The sequence below is a fragment of the Adiantum capillus-veneris genome, chromosome 12 (assembly GCF_014529385.1).
Source record: "Adiantum capillus-veneris isolate H3 chromosome 12, ASM1452938v2, whole genome shotgun sequence".
In the NCBI taxonomy this organism is placed as follows: Eukaryota; Viridiplantae; Streptophyta; class Polypodiopsida; order Polypodiales; family Pteridaceae; genus Adiantum; species Adiantum capillus-veneris.
In genome coordinates this window covers 62,335,469-62,358,562 of record NC_140942.1, presented here as the reverse complement: position 1 = coordinate 62,358,562, position 23,094 = coordinate 62,335,469, and the positions used below count along the sequence as shown (strand labels likewise).

The window sequence follows — 23,094 nt, the reverse complement described above, 5'->3', positions numbered from 1 at the left end:
CTCAAAAAGAGCTAAATCATAGGAGATCCATCATTGGTCGCTAGCGAATCTCATCAATCTCCTCATGGTCAATAGTGTGATAGGGCATCATGCATGTCGGCCAAAGTGATCCAAATCCTTTGATGCAACTTTCGTCGATGCTATGTAGTCCTCCGCAATTGTCGGTGTCTGGATCTCCCTAGCTCGGTCGCTTGATCGATCAGCGTGCCTCTCGTGTGAGGAGAATGTGAGCTTTGCTATGGTAGCTGCTCCTCTGACTACCCATAAGGCACTCTTAGTTATTTGTCATACTATGCTACCACCATGTCACAAGGGAGAAGGCCATTACTTTCATGCTCAAGTGAATACTTCCTCCCAATGCAAGAATTGTTGATCATTGGATTTGTGTGCTGCAAAATCAAGGGGCAACCTTCATGTTGGGAGAGTTGGGGAAAAAGGATGGTGTAGCAACAATCAGGTCGAAGGATGCCTATCATGTAAATAGAAAAAGGTAAACCGATCAAATTACTTCATCAAATTCCTCCACTATGATTGCCTTGAAAAACAAAAGAGATAGCATTGCCAAAAATGTGACCTGCAAGCCACATCTTAACGGTGGTAATGGTTTTGACCACTAAAATCCCATACATTTTAATAGCTTACTACTCTTTATTACACGTATTCTTGAGGTTGAGATCTTCACTTATGTTTGCAAAAAAGGTAAGATAGTTTTGAAGCCTGTTTACTTGGGGCGGCAACAAGTTGCACAAAATGCAGTTTCATCCACAAGAAGACAAGGGAGAAGCGGACACCTCTACCCTCGCCCTGTTGTGTGCGAAACACCTCGTTGCAATGAGTTGCAAATGAAATGACAAACAATTACCGTTAGGGCAAGATGTTTTTGTGGTAGTTAATAACAAGAGAACCTGGTGCTGCCCCTCATCACTATATCACACGGGCATGGTCAAATGAGATCAATGGTGGAGGAGGAAAAGGCGACGAGGTCAATTATGGACCGTCAGATCTGAGGTTGCCCCGAATTTACTAATCGGCCCACATTTACAATATGACATACTCGAATCGCCTATATTTCAACGTTCACATGAAGGTGTAGTGGTTAGTGCACATGGCTCGTGGTGGGGAGGTCGGGGGTTCGAGACATGGGGTGCAGATCGACCCGAATTTACTTTTCTTCCCGAATTTACTAGATGCGCATCCGACGGCCTAGATCACCTCAGCCGTCGATCCCATTTGAGCATGCCCGTGCGAGATAGTGTGGAGGGGTGCCGCCCCAACTTGTGCACACAACATATGGCCTAAATTTTTTTCGAAAACCTTCCACGTTCCCGCCAGACTCTCTTACTCAACAGTCCCTGCACTCGCTCGAGGACGCTCACGAAATAAGAAATTGAAGCTGAAGAATCAAAATCCGCAAGGTAGCTGTATTGACCATGCTCCTCAACTTCATTGCCTGCTTGGTCGCAGTTGTGTGTTGGGGGGGGGCAGAGAGAGAGAGAGAGAGAGAGAGAGAGAGAGAGAGAGAGAGAGAGAGAGGAGGGGGAGAAGGGAAGGTGGGCCTTGCGTTACTAGCTCTAGAGAAGCAAGGGAGCCTGTGGGTCTTCTATAGAGCAACCTCCACCATAACTCATTCCCTACTTACATTATCAGAGATCCATTGATTTTCTTCACTTCTGCAACACTGAGAAATATGCTGGATGAGACTGTCCTCCCTAAGCTGTGAAAGATAGTGCTTGTGTACGTTGTATTGCGTCTTTTGTGGACTAGGGTTGATTGGTGCAAAGAATCTGTGAAGATTAGTAAATTGTACTATCGCTAGTATGCCCGTTTGACATGAAAGACTAAAGCCTTGTTGATGCAAAATGGCTATGATATGGATGTTGAGGTGACCTATCATATCTTTTCATGAGCTATGAACCATCCAACCAATTGTTGCCTCCAAGTAAGTCGCTAGATTCATGTAAAAATCCCTAAGTTGAGTCTTTTGTCCCACAAATCTCTAGTGTGTTGTGCAAATGCACATCCCTAGGGAAGGCATCAATCACCATTTAAAATGTTTCAAAGTTTGCTTCCCATGTTTCTAAATACCAATGGTTTGCACGAGCAGTGGTTAGAGTTGTCTATACTAGGGCAACAAACATTTATCGGAGTTACAATTTTTCTATATCAGTTTTCAGATAGCATCGAGCAGTGGCCTCACGAGTTGTCTATACTAGGGCAACAAACATTTATCGGAGTTACAATTTTTCTATTTCGGTGCATAGGAAAGCTAGGATTGCCACATCATAAAAAGTTGCTCAGTCACTTTAATTTTCCATGTTAGTAAGCAAGTCATATACCTCTCATGCTCCTTTGAATTCTATTGACATGAACTAGAAGAGATGAAACATTGCCATGTTGCTTGATTTTGCTATATCAGCATGCCAAGCTAGCAATGAGCATCAATTCAAGCCATCATCGTTGTGCAAATGCACATCCCTAGAGAAGGGCATCAATCACCATGTAAAATGTTTCAAAGTTTGCTTGTAGTGGTCTCACGAGTTTTCTATACTAGGGCAACAAACTTTTATTGGAGTTACAATTTTTCTATATCAGTTTTCAGATAGCATCGAGCAGTGGCCTCACGAGTTGTCTATACTAGGGCAACAAACATTTATTGGAGTTACAATTTTTCTATATCTGTGCATAGGAAAGCTAGGTTTGCCACATCATAAAAAGTTGCTAAGTCACTTTAATTTTCCTTGTTAGTAAGCAAGTCATATACCTCTCATGCTCCTTTGAATTCTATTGACATGAACTAGAAGAGATGAAACATTGCCATGTTGCTTGATTTTGCTACATCAGCATGCCAAGCTAGCAATGAGCATCAATTCAAGCCATCATCATAAGAGGTAAGGGTGCTTTCACAAGTGACTTGCACCCATATTGGAGTGACTTCATGTTTGGGTGCTACCCATTCACACATAAAGGGCATAATATTCTTCTAATGGAAAAAAGTAATATCTTTGATTGGGTTGTGTGGTCAAGTCATTTTGCTAGGCCCCATGTCGGTTAAAGTGTAGTGGAAGGTGTGGTAACAAGGAAACACGTGGGAGAGAGAAGAAGAGAGAAAAATGCTAGAGCTTTGCGTGGCAACACACTTCGCTAATTCAAATCAAGAGAGTACATTGTACAAGGCTCACAATCTACCAAAATGAAGGCGTTGCCTCTCCCCTCCCTCTTCTCCCATGTACAAGGGAGTGGCAAAAATCCATCTTGAAAAAACTCCCTACATCCCTAGAATCTAGACAAATCATAAGGCTCGGCACAACCACAAAGTCCCTCACTCACAAGAATCTACATGAGAAACCCAAGAGATAACCTCCAAAACTTTTAACACCCCCTCTAAGATCTCGGATACACAACAAGAGCAGGTATGTGGGCCTCCAAGAGTGATGGAGGAATCTGGAAGTCCAGTTCACCATTGCATCAAGCACACCTCTCTACAGAGAACCGTAGGCCCAAGATAGACAATCCTATCCACCAATGGCAACAAGTGCTAACAACCGCCATCAAGGTCTGCTAGGCTCTAGAAACTTCTGTCAGTCGTACAAGCTAGAGGTCCTTCGTGTGCACGCCTTATTTTGTAGGCATGTCATCAATAGCTATAGTTTATAGTAAAAGTTGGAGATCAGCCATGCCTCCTTCAAGAACTTGTTGAGCCATCTTGCTCCAAAATCTGGCTCACAATGCCAACATACACATGTATCCTGCTTGAGTATCACAAAGATGAACAACCTTTGATTCGTCCGCTACACCATCATTCAAAGATTGAATAGGTGCATTAGGCTTTGCTAAGAGTAGGAGTCATCGCCTGAGTAGGGTGTTGAGAAAGAAAATATGACAATAGTGCTATCCATCTGCAAGTCTAGTTGAAACTTGAATCCATGATGAAGATGAAGATGAAGGTAGGTGAGACAAGTGTGTATAGGCTGGAACAGGTGCAACAATAGTCGCCTCACTAAATCTCGAATCCGAATTTGAATTCTTTGGACAATTCCTTCGAATATGCCCCTGTTCTCTACATTTATGATATATCATCTCCTTCTTGGATATCTCACTAGTACCAAAAAGTATCATCCTTGTATGTCTTTTGCTTTTGCTTTCCTTTCTTGGACAATTGTCTAGTTGGGGCCTTTGAGCTCCCTCTGAATCTGGACCTTCTTGACTAGTCCTCTTGATCCGGCACCATGGGGACAAGCTCCTTCCATGTCAAATCATCGGTCCTCCCGGATGTAATGAAGGTTGAAAAGAAAGCACTTGAAAGTCAAATGTGACATCAAGATTATAGCCATATTTTCAAAAGAGATCAGCTTCCCTACTCAAAGGATCACCTATTGCATCTCTTGCATCTTCTGAATGTGATTTTTCATGGATTTCAAGTGCCAAGGGTCCATGGGTATGTGATTGTACCTCCACGTGAGTTCTTTTCATATGCATCATCCTCTTGCAACTGGTTCAAGATAGCTCGAGTATTAGTTGTACTCTTAAAGTTTCCAAGTGCATGTTGTCTACAATTGAGAAATATAAAAGATTGGATCCTTGCATTAAGCCGATCCCAAGCCTGTTGAAGCTCTTGAAGCTTCTGCAACTCCTTGGAAGAAAGAGACCTGTCAGTAGGAGCTTTTGGCCGCTCAATCTCATTGTGTACTATCAAGATGAGTTCGTAGGTCTCCTATACTGCCTCCATGTCACATGCACATCTAATCCTATGTGTACGTGGACAAGCTACTTCATGACAAGGGTTCAGTTCAGTTCAGTCAGCCTAGCTTAGGAAGTGTTCTGGCACTTTTGTGAGTGTGAACGTTCGTAGACCGTGCATGTTCGAACAATTAGAGTAGATGCATATCCTCTGCTTGCACACATCATGACCATCAGATTTCAGTCAGAACCCATCAGGAGCATTTTTACAATGCATAGACCTATTTTTCCTATTTTAGCCATTTTTCACTTATTATTTTTAAGTGACTTTTATTGGGAAACTGGGTAGAATAATTAATCCTCTGAAGGTCAAAGTACACGTCAAGGACACTTTCCCTTGCGGTTAGGAAGCTTTCCAGTGAGCTGCAAGTCAATTTCATCGTGCTGTAGTTCCCTGTTTTAACATTGTCAAGTGTCCAAAGCCTTGATTAAGCATCCCGAGGCTTTCTCGAAGCTCCCCTGACGTTGTCCTGTAGTTTAGGTACAAAACCCTAAATGTTAGGTGCAGCGGAATGAATGTTTGCGCTTTGCTCAAGATGAGTGCTCCGAACTGTGCTCAAGGTTCTTTTTGTTCTTATGGAAGGTAGAGCCTTCCGTTCTTAATGAGAGAATGCTATGATCACAAACAAAGTGAATGGACACTGTGCGTGCAAGTGTATGAGACTAAGAGATATAGAGATAAGAGATACGACACCAGAGACGTTGTAAAACCCTCCTCCGAAGGCCCCACTCTCGTCGGCGAGAGTGGTCTACTTATTATTGCACAAAGTGGTACAATGACGATGCAATGGACTGATGCAACTTGGGACTATGCCGATGACGACGACGGGGATGATGACGACGACTTTAGGGATGAAATCTGTGGTCTTCTATCTGTTGAAAATCTGCTAATCTTTGGACTGTTTTGGGTGGCTGAAAATGACTGTTTTGGCTGCGTTTTCGAGGCCTGAAAATGACTATCTTCTGCAACCAACTAGGGCTTAATCTGCTGCAAATTTTAACTGCTGAAAACGTTGCTCATCTGCTGCGATAAGGGCTGAAAACCAAAAACGCTGGGCTGATTGCTAGCGTTAATGAAAACGTTGACTTGTCTGATGTGTTGGCGATGGTCAATTGCAAACGCAAGGGCTTGGGGGATTGTTGGCGGCCAAGCAATGTTGAAAACGCCAAGGCTAGGGGAGGTACTGTTGGAAAAAACGCTAGGCTTGGAGAGGGAATCGCCAAGGCTTGAGGGGTATTGCGGGTTCTTGCTGAGAAGGTGCCTGTTGAGCGGGGAGCTCCTGTTGCTTCTTCTCTCAGAAAGTGCTAACTTGAGTTTGCTTATATATTAACTTAGCAAAATTGTCCTACCTACTTTTGTTGAAAAGTCACTTAAAAATATTAAGTGAAAAATACCAAAAATAGGAAAAATAGGCTAAATGCACTAGAAAATTCCCCTAACTGAATCTGATGGATTCTGAAGGGAATACTGATGATCATGCTGTGTGCAACTAGAGGATATGCATGCACGGTCTACGAATAGACTCACAAAAGTGCGAGATCACTTGTAAATCTAGACTGACTGGACGGATTGAACCCTGATCATGCTGTAGCTCGTCCACGGACACATAGGGTTAGATGTGTCACGTGACATCCCCTCCTTTTTAAAGTGAGGTATCGGTACCGAACTGTATGGCGTCGAGGGAAATCTCCAATAGCATCCGGAATCCTGGAAGGGACTCTTCGCCGGCCCACTCTGATGTGTGGGTCGTGCAGTACTCGAACTTCATAAAGGTCTGCAACGCTTGCTTCTTTGGGCCGCGTCGAAAGCGACACAAAGTCTTCTGTTTCTAAATTGGCTTTATCTGATAGAAAATAAATTCTAAATGAATTATTGGATTTATAAGTGAGAGGGTTTTCTCGCTTGGAACATCAAGGAAAAATAATTCTAAATGAATTATTGGAATTTTAAGTGAGAGGGTTTTTTTCTCACTGGAGACATCCGAGTACGGAGTATTCCTAGTGCGTCATTCAAAGTAATGACAGGAGCACTGTGAAAGGGAATATTTGTAAGGCTACCAGGAACGGGTGCTTCTGATGCGTCATATCGGATGGGTGACAGGGAGCGTCGGAAAGAAGTATCTGACCATCCGGGAATAGACATCTCTGATGCGTCATAGGATGGGTGACATAGAGCATCGCGAAGGAGATTGTACCGTAAGTTCGGTAGGAAAGGACTAGGTGATGGGTATTCCTGATGCGTCACAAGGTGGGTGACGGGTGCATCGGAAAGGGGATATCCATAGTCGAGAGGAAATTCCGAACTGTGTTAGAATTGTGCACAAGGAAAAGCAAGCACTTGAATGAAGATGGGTTCAGAGGAAACTTTGAGGAAAAACAGATGCTTTTTGAGAAAGCGGGATTGCTTTTCGGGAAAGCAAATGCTTTCCCGCGAGGAAGTCGATGTCTGCATTGCAACTGTGCGTGTGATTGCATCCAGGGACGCCTGGGAAGTGTTGTGAAAGCATTGTTTTTAACTTATAAGGTTTTATTGAGTTTTTGGACAGATTCAGACTATTTTTAAAATATGCCGGCCGCCCATTTAATAAGTGGGCAGCCATCTGATAAATAAGGCCACAGATCAGCCAGCGTTTTCTCTCTCTCTTTTTCTGGAAGAACATCGAATTTTTTTTTTGAAAAAATTCTTTTTTTGGAAAAAAAAAAAACCCCGGCTGCGATCTCTACGCGAGCAGCTATTCGTGCCCGTGGCCGGGAGCTATAAAAGAATCTCATGCCCTCACTCAGAGGGAAGGATCAGTTTTTACAAGAAGGAGATGCTGCTGTAGAGTTCACCCGCAAAGAAGACGTTTGCCGGTGATGCCCATGGCTATTCCAAGTGTACCCGATGCCGCTAAGACCTAGTGCGCGAGTTCTCTCACAAAGAAGTGCCTACGGAGCGTGTTTCCATCGCGACAAGCTGCTGTTTTTCTCTGTTTTCAGCCCATAAACGTAGTAGACGGGGCTGATTTATGAGAAGGAACTCGAGAACACACCTCTTTTGTGTGTAGGATTGGAAGAGAGGAATTTTCTATGTAGAGATCTCTTCTGGGGAATTGCTTTTTGAGAATCGAGTTGCGTTTCGAGCGTCGAGACTTTGAAGGTAACGATTTTCATGTTATGATCTTTGAGTATTTGATTGCAGGTGTACTTCCTCTTCGTGAGGGAGTAGGAGCAGAGGAAGGCACGAGCCTCTGCAGAAGAAAAGCGCTCTGAGGAACTAGAGCCAGATCAGCCCAAGGGTTTCATACCCGAGTTTGGGAAGTAGATCCACGGATCGGAGAGAGGTAGTCTCTCAAGTTGTGATCCGGAAGTTGGGATTCCAAGTAAGGACTTCGTGTGCAGGAAAGCAGAGTTGTTCTGTGGGAAGAAAGAGAGTTGGAAAAGAGTTGCAGGGATGCCATGCCCTGAGTCTGGAAGGTGAGATCCAGAGGCGAGAACCTTGATTCTCGAGGAATTGGAATAAGGAACGGAAGTTCCTTGGAATAGGGTTTTTTTGCCCTAGGAATCGGAAGCTGAGGCTTCCGGGAACCATCAAGTCTTATTCTAGAACGAACGTGGTAATACGTTCGGTTCAAGTGCTTGTATAGACTTCTCCTCAGTAATAAAGATACTATTACGGGGGGGGGACCAGCCCATCTTCTGGTCCCCAGTACTGTGTCGATCTTCTCACTCTCTATCTCTCTCTCTATATCCTCTGGCTTCAGTAATAAGTGATAAATCCTATTTATCCGAATGTATTTTATATTGTTATGCGCTCCCGTTTGTGACATCTTCTGTGGCTCCTTTGATGCTTCAACTTCGTCTTTAGTCATGCTTCTTTCTTCTTCAAGAATCTCCATGGCTGAAAATTCCTGAAACCATTTCCAACACAAAACCATGAACATACCCATTCCATGTAAAGTGAGTGGAAAAAATCTTGTCTTCCTAAAAGACTGTGCATGCCATGTAGATGAACAAGGAGACGGAGTGCCAAACCGTTCATCAAACACATGCAAACAATGAGATCGAATCTTTCTCTTATGATTTGAAGCAATTAACTGTGGCAATTCACAATGGAAATGCCCATGCTTGGTGCTCATACTTTCATGTGCTCTTTCTATAACTGTGTCATGCCAAGGAAGAACATGGAATGTGACTTCCTTACATACATGCTTTTTAGCTTTTCATGAAAAATCCGCATCCATTCGTGCTCATCCATGAGAGAAACGTGCTCAACATACAATATGTCATGCGTAGGAAAAGGGATCACATAACGATGTTGACTAAAATACAGGAAACGATCACGAATGAAACATTCGAACAATGCGTGCGTATCAATCATGCGAACACATAATACTTCCTGTGAGGGTTCTTGAGACCGAGGCTCGAGAGCCAAGATCGACTCTTCCTAAATGATTGAATCGACAACAAGGTTAGCTTCACTAGAAAAAACATCAACTAACTCATCATCCTTGTGAACAATCACATCTTCTTCATGCAACTCATCATGCTTGTGAGAAATCACATCTTGATCATACAAATCATCATGCTTGTCATTGGCATCCAAATCATCATGCTTATCTTTGTGATCCAAATCATCATGCTTGTTATACAAATCATCATGCTTATCATCATGCAAATCATTGTGCTTATCATTGTCGTTCAAAACAACATGTTGCTCACAATTATGCAAATCCTGTGTGTCATGCTTGGGAGAAGAAGAGACTGAACTTGAGAATAGCGTCGCCAAAACTCTTTGTTTTGTCGGTCGCTCTGTTCTTGTATTGCTTTCAAGTCGTACTGATGTTGTATGGCTGCCATTCCTTCTTTGTAGTCACGATCTATGGCTGCCCTTTGTTCTTCGTAGGCCTTTCTTTCTGCTTCTCTTTTGGCTTTTCTTTCTTCGCGTTCTAACCGTCTCTCCTTAAACAACTGCTTCAACTCCTCCATAGGAGTTAGTGCAATCCTTGACGTAGATGGAGAAGGGGGAGGGTCGGAAAAACCTCCTGGTGGGGAAAATTCTTCTTCGCCTCTCTCATGCTCATCACCTCCAAGCGAAGTATCCATTCCGCTTCGAGTGATGATCATTCTGAAGTCGTGGGTTCTTGTGGGTTCTTAAGTCCACGAGGAACTTAGGTTCTTGGGGGTCTTGGTTCTTGAGGTTCTTCTTTCGCTTGTAAATCGCGTTGGAGAAGGAACTTCTCTTCACCCGAGTTCTACTCTTCTCCGCGGGCGCACCCCTTGGCGGCCTTGCGCTCACACCAAGGTTGCTTTTTCCTACCTCACGTCGATTGGCTGGCCGCTAAGTGCACGGTCCGCTCTTAATGAGTGAAAAGAGACACAAGGGGAGGCTGGACAAGCCCTTCTTTCTTGGGATTCCTGTCACTCTTCAACAAAACACAATTAGGAATTGACACGCCCAAGCAAACTTGGGTTCGTGCGACCTCAACAAGCAAAAAAAAAATTCTTCTGGTTCTTGTGGTTCTTTCCTTGAGTGATTCAGAACACTACCAAAGCTCTGATACCAATGTTGGGTGCAACGGAATGAATGATTACGCTTTGCTCAAGATGAGTGCTCCGAATTGTGCTCAAGGTTCCTTTTGTTCTTATGGAAGGTAGAGCTTTCCGTTCTTAATGAGAGAATGCTATGATCACAAACAAAGTGAATGGACATTGTGCGTGCAAGTGTATGAGACTGAGAGATAGAGAGATAAGAGATACGACACCAGAGACGTAAAACCGTCCTCCGAAGGCCCCACTCTCGTCGGCGAGAGTGGTCTACTTATGATTGCACAAAGTGGTACAATGACAATGCCATGGACTGATGCAACTTGGGACTATGCCGATGACGACGACGACTTTAGGGCTGAAATCTGTGGTCTTCTATCTGTTGAAAATCTGCTAATCTTTGGACTGTTTTGGGTGGCTGAAAATGACTGTTTTGGCTGCGTTTTCGAGGCTTGAAAATGACTATCTTCTACAACCAACTAGGGCTGAATCTGTTGCAAAATTTAACTGTTTAAAACGCTGCTCATCTGTTGCGATAAGGGCTGAAAACCAAAAACGCTGGGCTGACTGCTAGCGTTAGTGAAAACGCTGGCTTGTCTGATGTGTTGGCGATGGTCAACTGCAAATGCTAGGGCTTGGGGGATTGTTGGTGGCCAAGCAATGTTGAAAACGCCAAGGCTAGGGGAGGTACTGTTGGAGAAAACGCTAGGCTTGGAGAGGGAATCGCCAAGGCTTGAGGGGTATTGCGGGTTCTTGCTGAGAAGGTGCCTGTTGAGGGGGGAGCTCCTGCTGCCTCTTCTCCTAGAAAGTGTCAACTTGGATTTGCTTATATATTAACTTAGCAAAATTGTCCTACCTACTTTTGTTGGAAAGTCACTTAAAAATAATAAGTGAAAAATACCAAAAATAGGGAAAATAGGCTAAATGCAGAATTTGATGGATTCTGAAGGGAATATTGATGATTATGCTGTGTGCAACCAGAGGATATGTATCTATGCTAAGTGATTGGGCATGCACGGTCTACGAATAGACTCACAAAAGTGCCAGATCACTTCTAAATCTAGATTGACTGGACTGACTGAACCCTGATCATGCTGTAGCTTGTCCATGGACACATAGGGTTGGAGGTGTCACGTGACACTAAACCTGCCAAAAAACACAGCAGGCTGTAATACAATTCCCCTTTAAAACGGACGAGTTTCCACGCGAGAGAACTCCCCGTTTTCGCAATCCTTCGTGATGGAACTGTACGTACCTGTGGGGGATTAGCAATTAGCTAATCCGGTTCTTGTTCAGAAGGCTCTTGCCTTGGCAAACGTGCATAAACCCTCACAAGTGTACATGGTCAATTGAGTCGCTGTTGGTGATTTCCATGGCTGTCCCAATTGTACAAGATGTCGACAAGACCAAGTAGGCGAGTTCCATCACAAAAAATGTGCCTACGAAGAGTGTTTCCATTGCTAGAAGCAACTGTTTTTCTCTGTTGTCAGCCCATAGACGTCGTTGATTTATGAGAGAACACACCTCTATTGTGTGTAGGAACTGGAAGAGAGGGTTCTCTGTGTAGAGATTTCTACTGGGAGTTTCTTTCCAAGAACCGAGCTACGATATGAGATTCGAGTCTTCGCAAGTGATGTTTTTTTTTCATGTTTTTGATCTAGTAGTGTTTGTTTGCAAGTGCACTTCCTTTTCATGTGGAAGGAGCAGAGGAAGACATAGCCTTTGCAGGAGAATTGCTTTGAGGAAATAGAAGTAGATCAGCCCAAAGGGTTTTGCACCCTAAGTTTGGGAGTAGATCCATGGATTTGAGAGTGGCGACTCTTGAGGTGGGATTGGGGAGTTGAGATTCCCAAGGAAGGATTTCACGTCTAGGAAAGCAGAGTTGTTGCCAAGATTTCTACGGAAGAGGACTTTGGGAATAGAGTCGGAAAAGAGTTTTAGGGATGCCCATGCCATGAGATTGGAAGGTAAGTTCCAAAGGTGAGAACCTTGGTTTTCAAGGATTCTGAGCAAGGATTAGAGGTTCTTGGGAACAAGGTTTTTGCCTTGAGAACAGGAAGCTGAGGCTTCTAAGTACCATCGAGTCTCATCTAGAACGAACGTGGTAGTACATTTGGTTCAAGTGCTTGTATAGAGACTTCTCCCTAGTAATAAAGATACTCTTAGGGCGGTGGGGGGCTTTGGTATTAAGTGATAAATCCTATCTATCCGAGTATATTTGATATTGTTGTGCGCTCCCGTTTGTGACACCTTCGGGTCTTCAAAAGGCAGCCCAGATCTTGTCCAATTCCTCGCTAAAAGTCATCAACACTCCTTGGTCGACAACCGGTTTAAAAACGCAGGTACGCAAGGGCTCTTCCGTGGCAAAAACATTGCAGAGAGAGATCAACCCCTCTATGCAAAATCGCTGGTCCAAGGGTGCTCTTCTTGACAAGAAGAGCAGCTGTCCAGCTGGTTGAACAGCACAAGTTGGATCAGCCCTTGCTCGTTCTCCAAATCACCTATATCGGCAATGTTGTCCAATTAACAAAGGTTTGCTTCATGTTGGGATGTGAAAAAGGGATTGACGTATGCGGATAGAGGGAATCCAACAAAGGCATGATCATTGTAGTAGGTGGATAATCCAAAAGTGACTGCTCTTAAAAGTTGGATAATCCAATATAAACTTCTCTTAAAGGTTGCTTGCTTCAAAGGAGTGCAAGGCAAGCAAAGACATACTAAATAGCGGAAATCGAATGCTTGTCATCAAAATTGTGACAAAAGAGTAGTTGCAGGTAATAGATGGCCAGAACAGAGTGCTAAGTGTCTTCTGCCACCACCATGCCCTAAATAGGTGTGGAAAGCAAGCTGCAAGAGACTCAGAAGTTTGATGGAAGAAAAGGATACAAATCACATAACACATTAAAGTCTAGTGGTTCTTTGGTTCTGGTGGCTTCATGACCGAAAGAGCACATAACTATTTTCTGCAATTGTTTATATGTTGATTATCAAGCTGTTACCTTAAGTAACAGCTTCTCTATTGAATTTTGTTGGCAGCACTTGGGATTGGCCTTATATTGACGAGCACTTTAAGAAAAAATTTAGATGTAGGCTTTTCTGGATCAGTTGGCTCTGAAATTGTGTTTTCAAGGATAAAGAATTTGTTAAGTTTTTCGTTTCATGTTTAAGCTTCTTATAGCAGGATTTTGGAGGATCATATGAGCAATCGTTGAATACAGCCAATCTCATCAATTGGGTTTAGAAAATGGAGAAAATCTCTGTTTCTATTCGTGTTCGTCCTATAGATAAGCAAGAAGCAGCAAAAAGCTTGTGGAAAATTAACAGTAATGCTATCACTCTCTGTAGTGCTTCTGGGGCACCCTCAACAAGCCAAGTGTTTGTATTTGGTATGTTGTTGCAATTTGAGTATAAGTGTATGGTTTAATATGCACTTCAGCTAATGCCATAAGGCCTTATCAAAGTTTCCTTTTGTTTGGGCTTTTGTAGACCATGTCTTTGGCACCGAGGCAACTACCTCTGATATTTATAAAGCAACTACTCAAGATATTGTTACTTCAGCCGTCAAAGGTTTCAATGGTAATACAGTCAGCTAACCAGATATTTTAGTCCAGAAACTCTCAGGGTCTTTGTGTTGATTCCTGTCAGAGATTACTGGATGTCTAACTTTGGCTTGTTTAAAGGTTAGATTTGAAGTCGAGGCTTCGGTTGCTAACAATGACATCTTTTGATTATGTTTTAAAGCGATTCTAGATATTAATACCAATCACAGACGCCATGTGGCTAGGGGATCCTCTTACATTAATTGAGACTGTGATTTTTCAACTGATTTTGGACTTCTTTGTGTTTTTGTACTCAGGCACTGTGTTTGCGTATGGTCAAACTAGCAGTGGAAAGACCTTTACCATGCGAGGAACACAAGATGTACCTGGAATAATTCCTCTTGCTATACATGATGTGTTCAGAAATTTGGAGGAGGTACCTTGGCTTGTCTTATACATGATTAATTGAAGATGGAAATAGACATAGCTGTTAGAAAATAGACATTAAATGTAAAGTTATGGTGCAAACCGTCTTCCATCACAGTTTAATATAGTCCATATGTGCTGCGAGTGGCTCAATGCCCACTGTTGAAGGTCACTCTCTCATGACTGTTTCTTGTGTTTTGCATATCTTTCTTGTGTGCTTGCAACAAATGTAGTTGCAATACACCGGCTTTTGCTACCTATTTATGGATATTGAACTCCATGATTGTGACTTACTTCCAATCTATCATAAAAGACTGTATAATCAATAGAAACCTTGAAGGGGTTTGATACGCCTATCCTTACAACGAAGAACTACATGTCTTGCCACCTTGTATTATTTTGATGTAGCTTAACCCTTTGTGAGGCTATGCAAAATACTTGGATTCGGAGGTACACATTGCACATCAAAAGTCCTGTAATAACATGGTCAGGGCAACGGACCTTGTATATGCAATGCTTCCGAGTTACATGTATGCTGTTATCTCAACTGCACAGCAATGCTAAGGTCAACTTTGAGAGGCTCATGCGAAGATGCATACCTGTTTAGAAAATAATTCTGGTCATGGAAGTCTCAATTATGGTCTTGTACAGCTATAGACCTAGTTTTGAGAAGTAAAACATCTCCCAATATGCTTTCAGCAAGCGTTGGGCAATTGCCGCATGTTTGTGCTAGGCTCATAACCAGTGGTCTCAGAAGAAACTTGGGTCACCACTTCACAGTGATTTCTTGCACTATTTTGCATTTGGGAAATTGGACCTCTAGCAACTCAATTCTCAGAGCTTTCTTCTGTGCATACGTATAATTTTCAGGGGTAAAGACTTCTGATGCGCATGCGAGCAATAAAATGCTCTTTCAATTAATCCATGAACCAACAGCTAGAGGCTTGAGAGCTATTGGCTATATATGAGACATTGAGTCCATCTGTAGATAACGTTCAAAGTTTCTGGAGTATATGCATAGAGCATTACAAGCTGTCCTTAGAACTCTAACTTCATGTAGCAGAAAAAGTGTGTTGTGCTCTCTATAGTGGGTGCTCCTCAGTGCAATATGCGTGAAACCTCACTCCAACAGAAAGAAAACACAGCACAACAATGGAACCAGCAACTCAAAAGACACAAGAATAGACTCAGAACACCATGGAACTCGACTAACTCATAGAACGATACAAACTGTAGATGGCAGCACACTCAGCTCCAAGCACAGGACTCACAGGTACATTGGGGGTGTCAAAGCTCCAGTGTGCAGATGTGCGGTGCTGGACCCAAGACTCAAGACTCACGACGTTAGCCCATAGAAAGTAGATAATGATGTGGTATCCGACACTAGAACCAACTACACGTATATACTATCATAAAGAGCCACCAACGGCTAGCAAAATACCCCAGTCCAGCTAGGTCTATCTCCAAACTGTGGTGGTGGTGATCTGGCCACGGTGTTTACTAGACCATCACCCGTATCCCTGCCACGTGTCACTGCCCATGCAAGAGTCAGTCCAAAGTGAACTTTAGACCAACTGGAACTAACTGCTTGTCCTGTGCAGTGACATTGTAGTCCTGCTACAGGTTGCCCGCCACAAAACCACTCACCGTCTCAGTGAGTGAAGACACCGGAACTGCAAAGAAGAACTACGAGTGCACTGAAACAGTTGAAAAGAAGGAACTGCGTATGTACAATAAAGAGACTGAGCTGAATCTCCTGATCTTGTCACCCAAGAGAAAGAGTTGTCGCCACTGTCGTACCCGAAGTGTCAGCCTCTGGTGGTGAGCCGTAAGATCAGTGGTGGTAGCCTGCTGCTAGGCTATATGCGGTACCCTGCTCTCTACAAACTGACTCTATGTGAAAGGAGCAGCCATGTGTTGCTCAGCCGATGGAAGCACCTAACCTAAAGTGTAACGAGGCCGTCGTCTGACACAGCCATGGCGATGTGCACCAGCAAAGCCATCGCAAGGAACTCTCTATGTTGACTGCACGTGTGTCATGTAGACAGGTTGCTGAAACTCCTCAGGATAGTATGCGAACTACTGCGATTGAGTACCTCCCATAATTGTGAAGGATGACCTGGCTGCCCATAACCTATAAGAGGCTGTACTTGTCGCATAGGACAAGTCCACTCATACCCCATAGCAGCCTGAGGTTGCACTAGCATCTCCCGAAATCCGTGCACTTGCGCTTTTAGATTGTCTATGATTTGTGATTTTACTCTCAAGGCCAGGCGCAAAGTAAAAATTGTAGCATCCCTATCAACTATTCTCCATGGCCGCATATGTGGCTGAGTATCGTTGGTGAGTAGTAGCCAACCGCTCGGCTCCAAGGTCAATCATGGCAATAGCATTCTTTGACTCCTGCAGGTTTTCCTCAGAAAGCCGAAACAACAAAGTAGAGTCGGCCTCAATCGAAGATACATCAGTAGTGCCTGGGGATGTAGGGCTCTCAAGGGGCATGGCATGTGAGCAACTAACATGCTCGGTGGCGAAGTAACATGCTTAGTGGCTGAGCCTGAGATAGGGAATGATGACGAGGTGACAACAGATGGAGAGTGGAAAGTAGTAACTATGTAGGAGGGAAAACAATAGTAGTAGGTGGAGCTGCATGGGAGAGAAATGCCATAGTTATAATAGGAAGGGTGGATCGGGAATGGTAGAGCTGACTACCGGCTCCATAGAACTAGGGATGGAAGTAGAAGAAGAGCGACGTGTAGTGTGTGTAGCCCTACTCTGGCTCTCAGAGAATGGCAAAGGAAGTAGCGACTCTGCTGTATCCTGCACCACTTTGGCCCTATTTTTCTGATTCTTTTGTGGTTGATCTTCAGTAGTGCCAAGAGATTTTCTTTTTCCTTTGGAAGGCAATAGTCGTGAATCATCCACTTCGATAGGGCTAACATGGATGTTGATGATCTAGGCCAATATGTGGGTTGCATAGCAATGAAAGCTGACCAAAACTGATAGCACTTGAGCGCGATAGCGTTTAGCTCGCGATTGTAGAGCAATATAGAGTACTTGGTGATACCCACAAGGCATTGCATGCAACAAACAGTGCAACACATCCCAATGCTGGATAGTAGTAGGAAAATCCAGCTTCTTCTTTCATGGCGACCGATCCTACACTAATAGGTAATAGCGAAACACCTCAAAAATTGCTTTGCTACGCATAAATTTAGGACGCTCTGGCTGTAAGAGATTCTAACATGCTTGAATAGTAGCCTCTTTTGACAACCCGAAATACGTGCATGTGGCTGTATCTAAAGATGGAAAATTTACCATTCCACATTGCATGGCCAATCCGGTCCACATTGAAAATGTGCCTTTGAACTTGGGAAAAGCACTCAAAAGGCCATGTGTCATTTGCACAGGAACATCATCTGGCAAAACAGCATCAGCGAATGCTTCTAAACCCATTGTCTGAAGTTCGGTACGAGAAAAAAGCTCTAGCAATGTGGTGATAGGTGGCTGTACATGAATCAGCAAGAGAAACTGGTTCTTAAACTGAGACTTTTCTGGCTTGCTAATTACATGCGAGATGACTCTAGGCATGAGCTGTTTTGATGTCAAAGTACTGGAAGGTTTCTTAGAAATTGCAGAGGGAGTGTCTTTGTCACTGGAAGCAGAGGTGTTTGATTCATATTCCCAAGAAACCTGATAGCTTCATCGCTGGGGCTCGAAGTGAAGCTAGCTTCTTTCTCACTTTCATTAGAAGCTGTAACCTGTGCTATTAACTTTCGCGATTTGCAAACACGCACTTGTTGGCGACAGCTAGCTTTGCCCGCCATGCTGCCTAAAAAATTCCGTTGTATGATATATGTCTGATAATGCACACCTGCATTGCCGCTGCCACTGCCACTATATACGTGCCGTACACAAATCCTCTTCATCACAGTGCATACATAGGCTTAGAATAGCTAAATAGCCACAAAATTTGCATACATCTAATCTGCACAATCTCATACAAAAGTATCTGTTGCACGTGTGTAGGTAGTGACGATGGACTGGTATTTGCTGATGTCTTTCCCCGGTACAATAGCTACTGTTGATTGCTTGATCAGAAACTAATGGGTAGAGGAGATTCACCAAGTGAAGGACTGCTCGTAGAACGAACTGTCGGACTGCACGAGCATAGCAACTTGAAATCGTTGAATAGGGGTGAGAGTAGAGAAGGCGAGCAATTGTGAGATCGCTTAACCAGGGTGTAGCGAGCCGTAGGTAGGGGGGAGAGAGGAGTGGGTAGAGATAAGGGAGGGTACGAGTAGGGGCGGGAGAGGATTTGGATAGGGTTGAGTGGTTGAGAGAGGGTTGGGTAGGGACGAGCTAGTGGGTAGGGGTGAGTGGTGAGAGAGGGGTGAGGGGGTAGGTAAGGAGGGGACGAGTAGGTGGGAAGGGGCGAGGGGGTAGGTAGGGGGTGAGTAGGTGGATAGGGGGTGAGTTAGTGGGTAGGGGACGAGTTAGTGGGTAAGGATGAGTAGGTGGGTAGGGGATGAGTAGTTGGATAGGGGGCGAGTGGAGAGAGAGGGGGTGGGGGACAGAGAGGGGGGGTGGGGTAGGGACAGAGAGAGATTCTATGATGACCAACTTAAAGATTAACTAATTGTTGCTCATTGAAAAAGTCCGAGAGCCTCTCTGTGATGACCAACTTCACTGAAATAAATAGGCTTTCTTATCCTTGCTTGAAACCAAATGCAAGATTTACCAGGACCAAACGTTTGCTATCTTTATGCTGGACTCTATCGCTGACATTTAAAATGGGCTGATCTTAACTCATAGGGCCTCCAGGGTAAACCGAGCTACAAAATTGAATTCAATCACACTAGATGGAAACTGCAAGAAGGTGGTGGAGGAATGTATAAAGAAAAAAACACGAGGATGAGTGAACAAAAGGGACACGTGAAAGAGGAAGTGATGTAGTTGGCCGAAGTTCGATATGGAATTTTAGGTTTGAGAAACATGAAAGCGAGAAGTAACACAACAAACACAAGATTGCAGAAAACCAATTGACATTATCAACAAGGCAAGGGGGAATGAATGCGTACTATTACGAAAATCAAAAGGGAAAATACAAGGAGAATCTTCGGTTACAATTGTTTAGAGATAAAGGCAAGGAGAGAAATTCTTGGGGACAAAAGATGGACACATGATAGGCTGGCAAAGAGCATGCTTAGCTGGCGGACTAGACTGAAATTGCGGAATGGGATGTTGTAGATTGAAAATACTAATTGGAAAGGAGAACAGCCACATATGCCTCACTTTAAGTGATAATAGCACTTTACCCTAAATCCGTTGACAAGTGGTAAGGGAATACTCTCTAGAGTGGTTAATTGCACCGCTTCTTGTGGTAAGATTTCTTGCACTCCGTATCCTTGCCAGCCAAGGACCAACATTTTTACTTTTTTCTGATAAATGTGAAATTTTGAGGCTACAAATGCTATGGGAGTTTTATGCTGTTCTTCGTATTCGCTTATGAAGTCCAGAACCTGCACCTAAGGGGGCTCCTTTCAAGCTAGAATTTAGGGCCACGTATGTTTCGGATTGTCTCTCCTAAACATATGTATAACATGCTTCCATACCCGTATGTGTATGCATATGCTTCTTGTATGTTTCTATCTATGGTTCCAGGTCGCCTGTTTCGGAGCTTCCTTGTTTGCTTTTAGCATCCTTCTTCTTCCTGCATTAAGGTTGCTAGTGATGCTTCTTGTTCTAGTAATGACACAATATATTCTTTTCCAAGGCCTTATTTTGCTTCTCACCCTTGAAAGGATCCTCAGATTTGTTTTCGCTTTTATCTCCATCCTTGCTTGCATCTTTAGAGTCCAAGGAACCTTTTGTACCATTTACACCAACTCTGCTACTTGTGCGAAACTTAGTTTGGCTCTTCATATACATGAGTTGGTAAATCACCATCACATTCAAGTAGGCATGACAATGCTCTTCTCAAAGAGATTCATATAATCTTTCACAAAATGATCTTTTCTTTTTTCTTTTGCAAACAAGATCCTTCTATTAGGTTAGTCAAGCACACCAAATACTACAAAACTTGGCCTTGTACAAGGTCAGGGGGTATTGGCAGATATCCATGTCACATGATACAATTGGGAAATGCAATAGTGAGCTCAAAGGCTTTATTATGCAATATGAGGCAGGAAGAGCCACATCCATGACTTGTACTCCACTGAAGTGTGGTTGTTCTATAGAGAAGAAGGGATTGATCTACTGGCTACTGTGAAAAGCTTAGTGCTTGTCATTGCATGCTTGCTCGGCTGCTTCATAAGCAATCACACTGGCCTCATAGATATAGTCACAAGGGAACACTACTTGCCACTCCAACCTTTTGGAGTGGAAGAACACGTTGGAGAGGGGGAGAAACACACCCGACACACAAACGAAGGCATCTCTATAGCTGAGGGTATCCACAACACCCCTGTCCTCTCAGATCACCATCAAAAAACACACTATGCACTAGCATACCACTGCTTGCTCACTTCCAATGCTTACACACTCCACAAGACCAACGCACAATGCACACCTACATGCCACAGTCCGTCTCTACCCTTGCGCGCGTGCGCACGCACACACACACACACACACACACACACACACACACACACACACACACACACACACACACAAATGCTCAATCTCACTCTCTCACACAAAGCACCGTCGGTCCGGGGCGGCACACACATCCACACTGTCGGCACCGTGGGAAAACACAAGTGCCGGAGAAAGAGAAGGGAGGAAAGGAGAAACGACAGAAAAACTGGGCAATAGTGGCTTGATTACAGTTCAGAAGGCACATACAAATCTTGCACTGTCATCACAATGGCCATTTTTATGAAAAGATACAAAAGGGGTTGATAGGCACACTCCTCTGTCCAGAAACTCCACTCTGCAGGCTTCAAACGGCACCAAAAACAATAGTTTTCATAGTAGGGGACCTTCAACTTTGGAAACTGCATTCCAATTGGCCCATCTGGCATCTCAATTTGGCATCTTTGGAAGGGGGGAGCCACCTTGTTTGATGTGCTTTGTCATTTCTCTCTTGAAGGGGGTGCACTAGCGATGTCGCTAGTGCCCCTTGGCATTTTTAAATTTTAATTACCCTTTAAAAAAAAAAACCTCTTTCTCCCCACCTTTGGTAGGTTGAGGGGTCTTTTTGGTCGGCTTTGCTTTTGACTGCTCCTTTAACCCTTGGAAGCCCCCTTTGATGGGCCCTTGACCTCCTTTGATTGGCCATTTCGGCCACCCCATTCTCTCTCTCTCTCTCTCTCTCTCTCTCTCTCTCTCTCTTTTTTGGAAAAAGTCAGGGCTGTATATTATTGAGTACAAAATAATCCCAGCGGATGCCAAAATAGCCTATCACGTGGGGTGTACAAGCTGAATGTAAGGAGGAGAGCCACTATAGTGATTACGCGACTAGAACAATCTCATGGTGGTCGATGTGAGGAGTGGAGCAGAAACCACTGAGGAGGGGCATAATGCCAAGTAATCTGACCACCTGTCAGTGTGAAGAAGAGTGGGGATCTTGCCCAACGCCGAAGGAAGGCAAATCGACGAGCCTCGACTGCTCTAGATGTATCGGAGGACGAATCCCACTGCCAAATCAGGGTGTGAATGATGTCTAGCCAAATGGCAGTGAGGATGTCCTGAAAGAGCTGTGGAGCCGCACTGAGAATGTGAAGACAATGAGCTCTCCAAATATTCCATAGTGTAATACTAGTGATGACTGAGAAAACTGCATCACGTGTCTAAGTATCCCCCTGCCAAGCAATCTGTGGTAGCATAGCCAAAGTCCCTCTCCGATAACCAATCGAGGTAAGCATGAAGGCTGGATCTATGGCTGAGCCCTCGTAGAAAAGATGCGGGCCGGGCATCGGCATCCACCATGAGACAGATCCCAAGTAAGAAATCCATGCGAACACCTGTTCTGCTGAGTAGAGAGCAAACTGCAAGCCACACTACATGGGAAGCTGAGCATGACCAAAGACAGTGGGCAGGTGACTCAAGTTGGCACAAAGGGCAGCGAGTACATAACGGATCATGACCCATAGTAGCTAGCCAAGTCCCAGCTGGTAGTCCCGCATGAGCAATCATCCACATGAAAAAGGAAATACGACGAGCAACATGTAAATCCTATATGGCGAACCAAAACTGTTGCAGATAGGCATGGGAGAGGCCTGAATGTAACCAGAAACTCATACGAGTGGGTTGTTGTGGTCGCTGTCTCATCAATGCTAATCTTCCAATCCTGACAATGTACTCAAAGAAGGATACAGGTGCACCTGTGGGGTCTGAGCGAGGCCAATGCCACTCTTCTGGGTCCCAATAAAGCTGCGATAGGGCACGGCCCTCCCACACCCAAAGCCTCCAAAGTGCAGCATCAGCGGAAGCAAAACGGGGGTCAACACAACGACGCTTCCCGTGTGAGCCAACTACTCGTATGGCCTCCCATCGAGCGTCGTTGGAGATAAGTAGTGGAGAAGTGGCAGCATATGTCAATCTAGCATGAATCTCCCGAGAGTTGTCAGTATCAACTGTGGATAGCATGGTGTCCAAACGAACTAATAAGAGAGTGCTCTGGTCAAAGAGGCCTTCCCAACCACAATGAGGGGGCATCTGAACTGTGTCTCACATGACTGCATCCCACTGTGAAGGAACGACAGAATCAATCTCAAGCAGTCTTTCTGGCACCCCGCGACCAATGTCCTAATGTTCTGCCACAAAATTTGCATCCAGCATACGTGACTCATGAAACAACTGCATAGAGGCAACAGGGCCAGAGTCCCAAGCAGCCCAATCAATGTGAGTCCTCTCTCCAAGC

At 44.1% G+C, this 23,094-nt stretch overlaps 1 protein-coding gene across 6 annotated transcripts in view; it reads left to right on the top strand.

Moving 5' to 3' along the window:
• Positions 1 to 1,265: 1,265 nt before the first annotated feature.
• LOC147445821 (kinesin-like protein KIN-7I) overlaps positions 1,266 to 23,094 on the top strand; it is a 189,572-nt gene continuing 167,743 nt past the window's right edge. For 4 of the 6 annotated variants that reach the window (XM_086525198.1, XM_086525194.1, XM_086525197.1 and 1 more), the window contains exons 1-4: positions 1,266 to 1,415; positions 13,445 to 13,649; positions 13,750 to 13,839; positions 14,120 to 14,238. In XM_086525198.1, the coding sequence (XP_086381324.1) occupies positions 13,508 to 13,649; positions 13,750 to 13,839; positions 14,120 to 14,238 (351 nt within the window). In that variant the 5' untranslated portion in view covers positions 1,266 to 1,415; positions 13,445 to 13,507. Of the gene's footprint in view, positions 1,416 to 13,431; positions 13,650 to 13,749; positions 13,840 to 14,119; positions 14,239 to 23,094 lie in introns of all 6 variants that reach the window. The other 2 variants (XM_086525196.1, XM_086525195.1) reach the window with 2 other exon arrangements.